Source organism: Ambystoma mexicanum, chromosome 10, assembly GCF_040938575.1.
Source record: "Ambystoma mexicanum isolate Mex_15411 chromosome 10, UKY_AmexF1_1, whole genome shotgun sequence".
Lineage (NCBI taxonomy): Eukaryota > Metazoa > Chordata > Amphibia > Caudata > Ambystomatidae > Ambystoma > Ambystoma mexicanum.
Genome location: NC_090932.1, coordinates 1,655,806,193 through 1,655,819,323, shown reverse-complemented (window position 1 = coordinate 1,655,819,323; position 13,131 = coordinate 1,655,806,193). Strand labels below are relative to the sequence as shown.

The window sequence follows — 13,131 nt, the reverse complement described above, 5'->3', positions numbered from 1 at the left end:
CATTGCTTGTCCCTCCATAGGTTGTAGCCTGTTGAACACTGTTAGTTCTGGGAAAGGCTTACTTAGACTTCATTGGAGGATTCAGTTTTCCTCAGCTTTTAAGAAACTGTTCTAACCTTTTTATTTTCCTTAGCCCTTCCTTTCTGCAACTCGGTCTACAAACAATATTGGTGTGATATATAAATGCAAATACTATCCTTCTAATTGAAGTCACTTCAGGTTGTAGGAGAATGTATGGAGCATATCCAATGAATATTCACCAGCTTTATTGATTCTGTAAAGTATTTCCAAAGTTTACTTGCGCCGTTACAAAGAATTGCCTTTTTAAAGAATGCTTATTTAAAACGGATTTTTAACTATAACTGAAACCTTGAGTGTAAGTATTACTTGGCTACTTGTATTTATGGATTTCTTTTGTACAGCACACATTTACCCCTCTTGAGATGGGCCTAGCTGCTCAGTCACACTACTAACTTGCGTAGTACAGACCTATACCAAGAGGTGACTACCTAATACTAAGCAGATATGTCTTGTGTCGTCTCACTCATTGTGACTGCACCAATTCTTACCTAACAAGGACCAATTCTTAGAAGTCTTCTTATTCTTGGAGCATGAGTGTTCTCAGTGGCAGAAGGGGGCGTGGGTCACTAGGGTCTATCCCAACAGGCAGGCTAGGATAGGTTCTTAAGTAGCAAAAGTCGAGAGTTCCTAAGAACGACTGCTAGAAAAAGTACTTTACTTTTAGAGGCTTCAGAGAATACCCCACTAGGAGGATTACACAGTAGGCCTGGGTGAACTGGATGTGTGGCCTCCCAATCACAGAAAACCCCTCAAAGCTATACAGAAATCACAAAGGCTTAATGTAGGTAAAATATCCCAGCCAACATAGTACCTCAGCACAGAAGAAGAGTTGCAACAGGCTACATCAGGACCTGCAGCCCAAACCCATTCTATTTATTCCTTTGTCAAGTAGAAGACAGGACACTGGAAGGACTTTTGCAGCAAGGATCACGGGGAAGGCTCTAGGCAAGGTTTTCTTGACTGCTGGATGCGGTTCTGGATTTGATGCCTTAGCACAGAAGACCGAATATTGGTGGTCTGATTCTCGTTGTTTGCATGATCCAGCACTCTGGTGAGGAGACTTTTTGGCTTGGAATCGTGTCTCTGGATATCCAGCAGGATGCCCATTAAGTTTCAGCAAGATTTGGGATTCGGAAGACTCTGCACTGCACAATGGCTTGAGGTGCCAGGGTATTGGGTTATTGTAGCCCAGCAAGGTCTCAGCATGACATGGGATGACTCAAAATGCAGGTCGTCTTAAGTCTAGTGGGTCTTACCAGGCTCTGGGTCATGGTCGTTGTTTTCTGAGTCCCCAGGTCAATTGGAAGGAAGGGTAATGGGAGGCTCTGGTTACACAGCAGCCTCTCCGGTCTCTGGGAAACTATCTCAGCCGCGGATGAATCTTCCTCTTCGGTTTTGGTCCCAGTGCTTGACTACTTCTTCAGCTTCCATTATCTGATTTTTATGCAGGAACCCAGCTAATCAAACAGCCTTGCGACATTCAAACTTGGTGGTGCGGGGTTGGGGGGGAGGGTTTTGGCAGTCCGTTACAGACCGCCAGCCTTCCGCATTGAACTGGATTCTCGCAGTCAGGCTGGAAGATCAAGGGCTGCAGAGCTTTGGACTTCTCCTTCGCTTCCTGTCTTCACAGATACTCTGGAGCCTGGGCGGGGCGTCCAGGTGACTCCTGCCGAAGATAAAAATCAATCAAGGGATTTTCCACCCTGGAGGTCAAGGAAAGGACAAGGAACACTGAAATGGCGAAAAAAGGAAACTGGGGCCATTTTCATAAAATGAGCATCCATGGGTGCCTGTACCAGGGCTGCGCAAATAGGCCGCGGTAAAGGTGCACCGAAATGAATAAAGGTTCACTGCCACATAAATGTTAGAGTATACCCTTTCTCATTTTAAATGTATCTCCCCAGCACTCCACATAAGGTAAAAGGGATCCTAAGAGCCTTTCTAACCTTGGGACCTGTAGTTCTGACAAGGTTAGGCAGAGAAAGTTAAAATGGCAGCCCCCAGGGCAACCCAGCAACAATAGGCACTTATTGCCAAAATGTTGTCAGAGAATAACTTTTAAAAGACACTATGGAGAGTCTTAAAAATTACACCTATAAAAAGAGTAAAAGATTCTCAGAGTGTGGAAAAAGTTACCAGTCTGAGGTATAAATAAAAATAATCCACCCGTAAAAGCAAAATGTTCTGGGGTTGGCACAGGTAAGATTTTGATGGTAGTAAATCTTCCTGACCTAAAACCCCCTCTGTCCTTTCACTCTACCTCAGAGTCTCACTGATGGGTGCCATTTTTACCCTTTTTTTTTAGAGGTCTCCTGGAGGGTGGGGTGGGATTAAACTAAACATTACGACTGCCTTTCTGCTTGTAAAGTTGCCCATCAATATTCAAGCACTTCACAATACCTATGGCATGAGGAGGTGCTACACCCATGCAAGCTAACATAACCTATTGACCCTTTGCAACTGAAGGATCCTCCACGCATATTAACTAAGCAGGTGCCAGGTGTCCTGGAGGGATTCAGGCTCTTCTGTCTGCCTAAGGCAGAGGCATGATGAGCAGTAGGAGGCACCCGAGAGGTTCTTGCTTTTCTGAGGGCGCATGCACTGCCAGATTTTCCTGTAATTTCAGTGGCAAGAAAAAGGACCCTTCTGGGTAGTACATGCACTCAACACTTCCCCTAAAACGAGGATGCGCTTGGCATTCTGACGGTCGCCAGCGCCACAACTTCACTGTGCAGGTTCGACAGGCATGTATGGCATTGTGTCCTATACTTTGCATATTGCTGGAAGATGACATGGAGCATTCATATGAAATCATGAAGGTATGTGATCTGGTTTATGATCACATGACTAGCTTTTGTAGGATGTCTCTGATCTGATGGCACAGGCATACAGCAGTTGCCTCGCTCCTTATCGACAACCCTGTGCCAGGCTAACTGGCCTCAAACCTGACAATAACAGAATATCCCAACCCTTCAATTCTCCAATATGGCTGTTTGGGGCCCATGCTTGTGTGGTTACCTGCATGAAAACAGAGCCAGCTACACTTATCTGTGGGGTTAGACCAACGGCTTACAAACCTGTGTGCAGATCTTGCCATTCTCTTGGGTTAACTACTGTTTCCAAGAATAGTAAGATGACCCCCGTTTGTCTTGCCTTTACTTTGTAGGTCCAACACACATCACCATGTGTGGAGTACTAGGGGGTTACATAGTAGCTCATTCAACACATTGTAACATTTTTTACACTAACTCACTTGAATGGCTGGTGGCAGTGGTTTAATTTTTTCTACTTACTGACATGTATCTGCAGACTGATACCTCAGCTGCTTCGGCCCTGAAGCCCGCCCAGGCTCGAGTGTGTCTTGAAAGGCAGGTGGTGAGCGAGTGTCCTGAAACCTCTGTCCTTTGTCTCTAGGTGTGGTGTGCCTGAGTGAAACTAGTGCCTATTGCCTGCTGTGTGATTACAGCCTAAGGCTGTGAATGAATGGTAACTTGCATAAAAAGCAAGGTTTTTGGAACTAAGAGTCGAGTCGACCACTTCTAAAGAAGAGACGCCAGCAGCACCCTCCTGAACCGCACGGTACCAGCTGAAACCCTGCAGCTGTGCTTACCCCATTTTTGAATTGATAGCTTGATCCGCAAAGGACGACTTCCTCCCTTAGGCTGGTGGGACCGACTAGCCTCTAGACAAACTATTTTGGTGCAACTGCCGACTTGCTGCGACTTTACAAGGCTGTAGAATCCCAATACCAGGGGGACCTCTACCACCTGTGAGTGCATTGTCTTCCAAAGTTTGAATCCGGTCAGATCTTCGTGGGCATCCAGAGGACCCTACAGTAGCAAGAAATACGCGCCCAGAGTCGCCCTCACCAGGGCCCAGGACCGAGGGGATAAAAGAAATCACAACAGGAGCTTTTCGTTCTTCTTTGGCGCTGAGAAAAAGGCGCAAAAACCACAAGGAGCCTCTGAATCGATGGAAATCAATTGCTGCCGAGTCCCTCTCTCGGGTGTTGCTGCAGGAGCCTGCCAGACATCCTCCCTTTCATCACCACGACCAAGGACCAGGAGCAAGGGTCTACTGCATTGCATCGTGAAGGCATCCAGCTGGAACAACTTCATTTCAAAGGTACTGTGGGGTTTGGGGTACATTATCCTTTGCCATTTGGGGTGCTTCCTATCTTTGGGCGTGAGATTTAATCCTACCCTAAATTGACCTCAACTTACCTGCATTGGCCTTGCAGCTTGTGCTTTCTAAAGGTGACTCCTTGAGTTTGTGATTTTTCTGTTTGGTACACTGACTATTTAAGAAGAAGAGCATCAGAACTATGACTTTTCCCATTGACTATGGCTGTCCTGGCTCCCTAGAGGCCTCCTTCTGAACTTGTTGGCAGTGCTTGTTCCCTTACAGGTTTTAAATGTTGACCACTTTAATGCTGGGATAATAGACTGCCTGCATCCCTTTGGGGGAATCAAACTGTTCTTATTACCCATCGGTCTGTTCTGATCTAACCTTGCCTTCCTTAAATAACTCTGCAAAGGGGATATTATATAAATGATTGAGAACTTGGGTTACAAGTAACTGTTCCTTCTTGGCTTTGTATGATGTTGCAGGCTTGGAGAGCTCGCCACTGACGTTCCTTGAATGTGGGGATGGTGTGTATAATTTCTTTAGTCCGGCAATGAGGCGTGCTGCGCCATGCTGGAATGCTTTCAGCGGTTGACCTTCATAATGTGCCCACACAGTTTCAGGGATTGCAATAGTTTATAAGCAGGCGCTAAAAGTATATTCCGGATAAAAGGCATCAACCAGCGCTTAAAAGCTACTTCTGCAGAATAAATGGATCTACTAGTACTAAAAGTAGTGATGTAATAATGACGGGACGACCATCCATTATAGTTCTTGTGCGCATGGATGATTGTATGACACCCATTGATCCATCTATGATTTTAAGACTATAGGGTGTTTTCCCATCTTTGAGGGCTTTGAGCTTACTTTGGTCTCCAAAATCACCACTTTTAAAAATGAATGGACTTAATTGGATAGACTCATCTATCTGTGTAAAGAGTTATAGGTAGATCCCAGAAAACCAGATTTTGAAATGTAAGCGCCTGATCTCTGAGAAGTCCAAATGGCCAACAAAAATGCAATGTCCCAAACATATATATGTATGTATATATATATATATATATCACTAGTTCTGAAGTCAAACGTAGCCAACACGTCTCTTCTATGTTAAGGCAGGAGCCAAACGGCTCCTAGTTCTTTTGATGTCAGCAGCTTTGGCCTGCTCCTTGATTTGTGGCAAACCATCTTGCTAAGTAGCTTTGTGAACACCATGTTGCATGGTTTACATAATGTATCCTTTCCAAAGACAGAGAGTCCTCATTGCGGCCTGGAATTATTAGTATATTTGATCGTTTGACACAATGAGCTTTTAAAGCATTAAACCCTTTTTTAATATTGGGTACTAATACTGTTTCCTTGTGCGTGCAGCGTAAAGATGAAAATACTGAGGGCAATGTTAACTGTAACATTTCTAATTTGTATTACCTAGAACCGGTGTTCAAAGGTGAGGCAGATGATGATGAGGATGACGATGATGATGAAGAATATGATGATTACCTGCACCCAAGTCTCTCTGGCTTCAAAAAGTGCAGCCGGCTTGAAGAACTCATAAAGGTACTTTTTGATACGTCTTACAACAACCACTGGTTTGTTAATGTTAATGGACATTTGTACCGCGCACTGTAACCGCCGGAGTGGTCCCTTGGCGGCTCTGAAAGAGGAAGGGAAGGGTGGTTAGTAGCTGGAAAAGTGCAAGAGAGCAGTGATGTGCTGCTGGCGGCCTCAGCCCGGTCGGTCCGTTGGCTGGGCCTGGGGTGTTTTGCGGCCGGTAGTCGTGTCCTGTTGTGCGAGTCTGTGTGTTTTTACTTTTTGTTTTTGTGCAATGTAGTGAAGTTTTTGCGGTTTGTTGTGCTGTAGGTTTGTGGTTGTTTGGTTTGGAGTTTGAGAAGAGTATGCTGAGGGGGAAATTGTTAGTGCAATTGGTTAGTTGGCATCTTTATCCTGAATTGAGACACTGGTCTTATGTAATTTCCCCAGGTGGGGTTCGGGAGCGCCTCTCTGCCTGTGTCTAGATCTTGGTCCGTCTGGCCTTCGAGGTCCCTTTTTTAAAATCTGGCCCCCTCCTCCCCCAGTCTTCCTTTCCCACTCATACGGCTAGCGCGCCTGCCCTTGTCCAAAGCTCATATACTGTGGCGATTGCTAATATCCTGATAATTCCACTATACTGTGGTACCCGGTGGCGACTTATAGACAAGTGCAGTTGTTGGGTGTGAAGTTGATTCTGTCTCAGTTTGGGTGTCGCCTTTGTTCCCCTCTAACTGGCGTTCTTTGTCCAGGTGCCGTGGGAGCTTCTTCACATCGGGAGTTGTCCACCGGCTGTACTGGGAGTTGTCCGAGTCCAGTTCATTCATCCCTTTCCTTTCCGATTCGGTTTTCAGTTTGAGTCTGTGGTGTTGAAGAGCCAGGTTTTTAGTATTTTCCTAAATTTTAGGTGATTTTTGGTGCTTCTTATGTCTTTTTGGGATGTTGTTCCAGGTTTTTGCGGCTAAGTGGTAGAAGGAGGTGCCTCCCAGTTTCTTCTTGAGGTATGGTTAAGGTTCCAAGCGGGTTTCGTTGCTTGACCTGAGGGGTCTTGTTGGTTTGTGGATTATTTTCTTTTGTAGGAATACTGCTCCTTGTCCGCTGATTGCCCTGTGCGTTATGCACATTGCTTTGAAGGTGATGCAATGTTTTACTGGGAGCCAGTGTAGTGTTTTTAGGGCAGGGGTGATGTGTTCTCTTCTTGATAGTTTGAGTATTCTGGCTGCTGCATTTTGGATCCGTTGTAGTTTCTTCAGGAGGTATTCTGGAATTCCGAGGTAGAGGCTGTTTGCATAGTCGATACTTGACATGATGAGGGCGACGATAGTGAGTGTTTTGTGTGTGAAAGAGAGGAAAGGTAGGATTCTTCTTGCCGTGTGGAGGAGGAAGAAACATTTCTTGACTGTTGCGTCTACTTGTGGTTCTAAGGTTAGGGTGTTGTCCATCAGGACTCCCAGATTTTTTACTACATTAGATGATGGTGCGGTTCCCATTTCCAATGGCCACAGGATGGTGATTTCGTTCTCTCGGTCTTTGGATATGAACATGATTTCTGTCTTTCCTGGATTGATTTTCAGGTTGTTGCCAGCCATCCAGTTGAAGACTTCTTTTAGGCACTTGATTAGGGCTGAATGATCAGCTTGTCTCACATTGATTTTGTAGATGATTTGGGTATCTGCGTAGTTGTAGCATGTGATGTAATTTTTGAAGATTCGGATAACCAGAGTTTGGTAGATGTTGCAGTACAGTTGTGATAGTGAAGATCCTTGTGGCACTCCAGTCAATTTTTGGAGCGGATTTGAGGGTTTAATCCATATGGCTTCTGTTCTGTCTGCTAGGAATGATTTAGTCCAGAGTAGTGCTGTCCGTTATGCCTATGTTTTCTAGTCTTTTGGTTAGGGTGTCATGGCTAACTGTGTCGAAGGCTGCGGAGAGATAGAGTAAAATGAGGGCCGAGGTTGTGTTTGAATCTGCGTTCGTTTTTAGGTCGTCCCAGATGGATAGTAGTGCTGTTTCTGTTCCTCTTGCGGGTCTGAAACCGACTTGAGCTTGGTCCAGCAGGTGGTGTTTTTCTACGTATTCTTGTTTATATACGTAGGTTTCCAGGAGTTTTGCCGGGTAGGGAATGTTTGAAATTGGTCTGTAGTTGGAGAGGTCTTCTGTGTCGCCACTTGTTTTTCAGAAGTGGTTTGATATATGCTGTTTTGAAGATCTTTGGTACAGTTCCTGTTGCTAGTGAAAGGTTCATAAGGTTTCTGTAGTATTCTGCTGGCGTTCCTTGTGCGAGGATTGATTTGTAGGTATCCGGGGGACAGGGATCCATAGGTGAGCCAGCTTTCTTGCTGGGTTTTACCAGCAATGCAAATGCCCCTGCTGATATTTCATGAAAGGTTTTGAGCTTGTGCTGAGGTTCTGTGATGGGTTCGCTTTGCAGTATGTTGTGGTCGGTTGGTATGTTTTGGATGGATTGTCGTATGTCGTGTTTTTTTTTTTTGGAAGTGGTCTGCCAGGTCGTTGCTTAATTTATCTGGGGTTGGGGTGTTGTCGCAGCCTGGTGAGTTTCTCATCTCTTTAATGATGTTACTTGAGGCCTTGACATTATGGCGCGTTTAGAAAGCCATAGGCTCTGTCTATTTTCAATCAGCAACAGTTATACCATCTCTTAACATCTTCTAGGCGTCTCTCTGAACGTTTTCGGAATATCCTCTGGAACTCAAATTTTCCATCTCGACGTGGTTCAACATTTTTTTAACTTCAGAAACTGTTGCCGGCTGGACTAATTTCAAAATTATTTGTCCCATGACTTCACTCCCTCGCCTATTTTCTTCTTTTTTTTTAAAAAGAGGGGGATTAGCAATCAGAAATGCAAGGGTTTGATATGCCACGTCATCCATATTTCAGAAATGCAATCGTAAACTTACACATGGGGTGGAGTAAACATTACTGTGCGACATTTTTTTCCTAATGTACTTATTTCAATGCACATATGGTTACGTTAAACACACTAATCTTCCCTCCTTTGCTTTCTGTATTGTACAGTGTACCTACCTTTTATCTTGCACCCCCTTACTTTTTCCATCAGTCTTTCTTGGCTCTTGACCTTTCCTCCCTCGATTTTTCTCTCTTCTAGTCATCGCACACCTTTCGTATTGGATCTCTTAGAATTTCTTTTCCCTAACTTTCGCATGCTCCTACTACTTTCCCGTTCTTTCTGCCCCCTAACTTTCCTCCTTTGCCCTCTCCTTTTTCTTTTTTTCTGTCTTTCTCTTTCCACTTTGAGCACAATTATAATTGACTGCTTCTATTCCTGTTAGGTGAGATTTTCATAGCAATGATAAAACTTGCTGACCTGTGTCAACCGCAGCACATTTAGCATTTACTGGTGGGTTATTTTTCCTTACTTCTGACTGGGACCCTTTTTCCACACTCGGATTCTTTTATACTCTTTATGAGCATAGAGTCTTTTACAAGTTATCCTCTTTGACAACTTGTTGGCAATTTGTGCCTATTGTTACTGGGTTAGCCTAGGGGCTCTCCTTTTAACCTGCTCTGGATAACCTTGTGAAAACTACAATTCCAATGGGTAGAAAGGGTCTTTGGATCCCTTTTACATTTTATTGGGTAACTCCAGCACTCCCACCTTATGTGGAGTGCTGGGGAGATACCGAGTATCCCCTTTCTAATTTTAAATCTAACATTTGTTACAAGGGTAAACATATCTTTTTAATGGCTGCTGACGGTGAACCTTTTATTAATTCAGTGCACTTTTACCGTGGGCCGTTTGCACATCCCTAGTAAAGGCAGCCCGGGGTGCCCATTTTATCAAAATGGGGCCCCATCTACTTTTTCCCTATTTTAGCGTTTCTTGTCCTCTCTTGTTCCTTCCCCTGACATGCAGGGTGGGAAATTCCTTTGCGCGAAAGCGAGGGAGGAGTCACTCTGCAGTCCCTTATCTTCCAGCCTGAGTGTGAGAATCCAGTTCAAACTGGGTGGCTGGCCTTCCTGAAAGGATTTCCAAACCCCAAGTTTGAATGTTGCACAGCTATTTGATTGGCTGGCTTCCTGCATAAAAGTCAGATCTTGGAAGCAGAGGTAGACATCTGGGTCCAAGGATGAGGAAGGAAACCTGGCTGAGGCGATTTCGAACGACCAGAGAGCCTGCTGTGTAACTACAGCCTGCTGGAGCACTTCCTTCCAGCCGTCCTGGGGACCCCGAAAACGATGACCCCAGGTACTGTGATTGGGGGATTTCTCTTGTCCCGTTCTCCCAGGCCCACTGCTGGAATCCTCTTAGAGTGTCTTCTCTGAGGTCCATGGACCCTCAACGAATTCCAAAAATACATTTGTTTTAAGTCATCCTCTGGAACTTTGTCTGCAACTGAGCCCTCTCTCCCCCTGTCTACAGCTGGCTCCTAGACCACTGGAGTCAGTCTTCTGCCTCTGAGAGAACTCTTGTACTAGAATTGGGAAGGGCTGGATACTTTTAAGAGGTCCGTCTTGAAAAAATCAAACGAGTGTTTAAAAGTTTACTGTAAATGAGTCGGTTAACTTTAAAACTGAGTGAATAATTACAAAAAGATATTACTTACCTTAGATATGGTCTGTCATTCTGAAAAGTGTGTATATATAGGATTTACTTAGTTTGGGTAGGTAAAGGATTAACTGCTCACATGTGAATTGTGTTCCCCTCTTCCCAAAAGTAATGCTGTTGGTTTCACTTTATTATTCCTGTTAGGATAATTGTATGTGTCTCCCCATTTGGCATCCAGCTTCCCCTGACTTGCTGTTCGCCTGTCCAGAATAAGTCTGCCTAGGTCATTCTTACCTTTTTAGGTTGCTCGTAGCTCCTTACAAAAGTATACAGCTGTTTTACTTCACTTGCATGGCGGTGTGCCATCCAAAAATAAGTTAACCTGTTTTTGCTTCCGTTAGTCTGTGAACTGAAAAGCAACTGTAATTGAACATTACACCCCAAAGGCCAACTCCCCTAGAATAACTTTGTTATCCTGAATCCGAGTTATAGTTTTTTTTACTAGTACTAGAATCTGTTTCACTAGATCAGAAAAGTATAGTGTCCAGTTGTCTCACTATGTGATTTCTTGCTGAGCGTTGCGGTTTACTACCCTGTATGCCTGCAAGTAATTCATAAGTAACTATTGTTAGGTGTACCAAATAAGGTTATATGCTTTTGTTCTGTGCACCTTCAGGCATAGTGTTGCGTTTTTATAGTTGTGGTTATATATAATGTGATAGTACTTATTTCCCCCAAGATTTATCTGGACCTACATGTATTTAAATAAACCATTTATTTTTTACAATACATAGTTTGTGTTTCTTAGGACCATTTGTATTGTAATTTCTTTGTACTCATTCCACATCTCTCTCTCCTAAGATGAGCCTGGCTGCTCTGTCTACGCTACCCTATGCTCTGGTGTTAGAGCCTTATACAAAGAGTGGAGTCTTGTACTGCCTCGTGTGAATGGTTTTCCTAAACCCTTAGTTGGACTTAAGAAAATCTGTCCTAATGGTTCCTAAACCGGCCTGTGCCGTTGAAAATGGACCCTGCCCATCTGTCCAGTGACACATGCTGTGTTGTGTTTGCAGCAGAAGTTGGTATCCGCCTCTAACATTTTTGCAGGTCATTCTCAAAGTGCGTTGTCTATCTAGGGGATATGATTTAACTATAAATGGAGGTTGTTGGGAGTTGGACCGTCCAACTGCAGCTGCCTCCCACCACATCCTGGCCCTCAGATATTTATGGAAACACTACACATTACCTTATGGTGTCCTCAAAATGTTAAAGAGTATCTGTGCGGACTCAATGTAGCCCTAGACCATTCTCACACCCTTGCTGAGCCACCCTTGATTGGGTTTGGCTAACCTCCTGTGTCTTCCCTGTTCACCACGATACGTTGGCCTCCAAATCCTCCCACCGCAGATGATTTTGGAAATCCATCTTTAACAGTAGGGATGGTGTTGGGCAACGTTTGTATGCAGTACCCTTTGGGAACACTATTAGAACTATGACTACAGGTATAGGCAACCCAACCTTTGGTATAAGCTTGTACTACAGTTTTGGTAGCGTGTTGAGCACCCAGGCTTATCTCAGGGGGGGACATTGTGAGCTGTAGTGGAGTTACAGAGACTCAGTTACAGGTATTCAAATAAACTCTTAACACTCAAATGTTTCTTGCATAAACAATTCATAATTTATCAGTCAGTTATAAAGCCTTCTTCAGAAGGGAGCAATAGAATAGTAACATACAAATATACTTCAGGACTGTACCCTTTGAGTTCCTGGATCGGGCAGGGCTCTTTTGGGATGGCCCACAGATGCAACCTACACCCACAGGTGACTTCAGCAACGAGGAGGCTGGCGACATTAATACCTTACTGTTGGCATTCAGAACACTCTTTAAAAAGTAAGTAAAAGGCAAAGGTTATCTAGAGCACAAGAATTTACAAATGTTCATAAGCAAGGCAAATTATTTAAGATGGCACTTTGAGTCATTCAATAGGCTAAGCCAAAATCAATAGGCAGAAGTCTTAGTATAGGCTGCAGCACTTCGGGTAAGTACATGGAAACGTCTTTGCACAAGTTCTTAGGAGTCTTTGATAAAAAGAACCAAATGTAGGGCCACAAACTGATTAGACTTGTGAGTTGCAGAAGTTACAAGCACTTCCACGGTAAGAGGTAAGTTCTCTTTGGCTAGTTTTACAGTACCTTAGTAAAGAAGAAAAAGATGCAGCTGAAGACTTCTGTTCCTGTACAGCTCTGCAGATCTCACTGAGGGAGGATGTTGGGACTCTTGCACTGTATTTGCACCGTCAAAGCTGGCAACCGGCAAACTTTACTTTCAGTGGTTGTTTTGGGTTTCAGCTCCTTGCGGTACAGCAAATGGCAGTAAGCACGGTTCCTGGCTCTCAAGGTGGACTTTCCTCACATCTGAGGTCCAGCACTCAACTGAGGGGGAGGGGGGGGGGGGTCAGGCTTTGTTAGTCCTACTTCATGATAGTCCGGAGGATCTTCCAAAAGCTTTAGGTCAGCTTACAAGCAACATAGACAATCTGGTGTTCCTCTCCCTGGCTCTACGGTTTCCTGCACCGACTCTGAAGAAATTCAACCAGCTCCGAGATGGGTGTCCAGGTGGCTTACTTTGGAGTTGATTGGTCCCACCAAATCAAAAGGAGAAGTCGTCCTTGTAGGGCTTTTGTGTCGATGCAAACTTGGCGATTCGGACCTGCAGCAGCGCTTCACCGGGCAAACCAACCATCCAGGAGCTTCACTAGCGGTCCTCTTCAAGCTCTTCTTCGGTTCCTTCATCGGGTGGTCGACTCTGCCTTCCAAGCCAAAAGACTCACCTTTTTATTAAGTTCTCCCATTCAATCCAGCCTAGCTGCCAT

At 44.5% G+C, this 13,131-nt stretch overlaps 1 protein-coding gene across 3 annotated transcripts in view; it reads left to right on the top strand.

Moving 5' to 3' along the window:
• Positions 1–13,131, top strand: part of SFSWAP (splicing factor SWAP) — a 964,816-nt gene that overhangs the window by 23,388 nt on the left and 928,297 nt on the right. For all 3 annotated transcript variants that reach the window (XM_069620077.1, XM_069620076.1, XM_069620075.1), the window contains exon 6: positions 5,636–5,760. In XM_069620077.1, the coding sequence (XP_069476178.1) occupies positions 5,636–5,760 (125 nt within the window). The remainder of the gene's footprint in view (positions 1–5,635; positions 5,761–13,131) is intronic.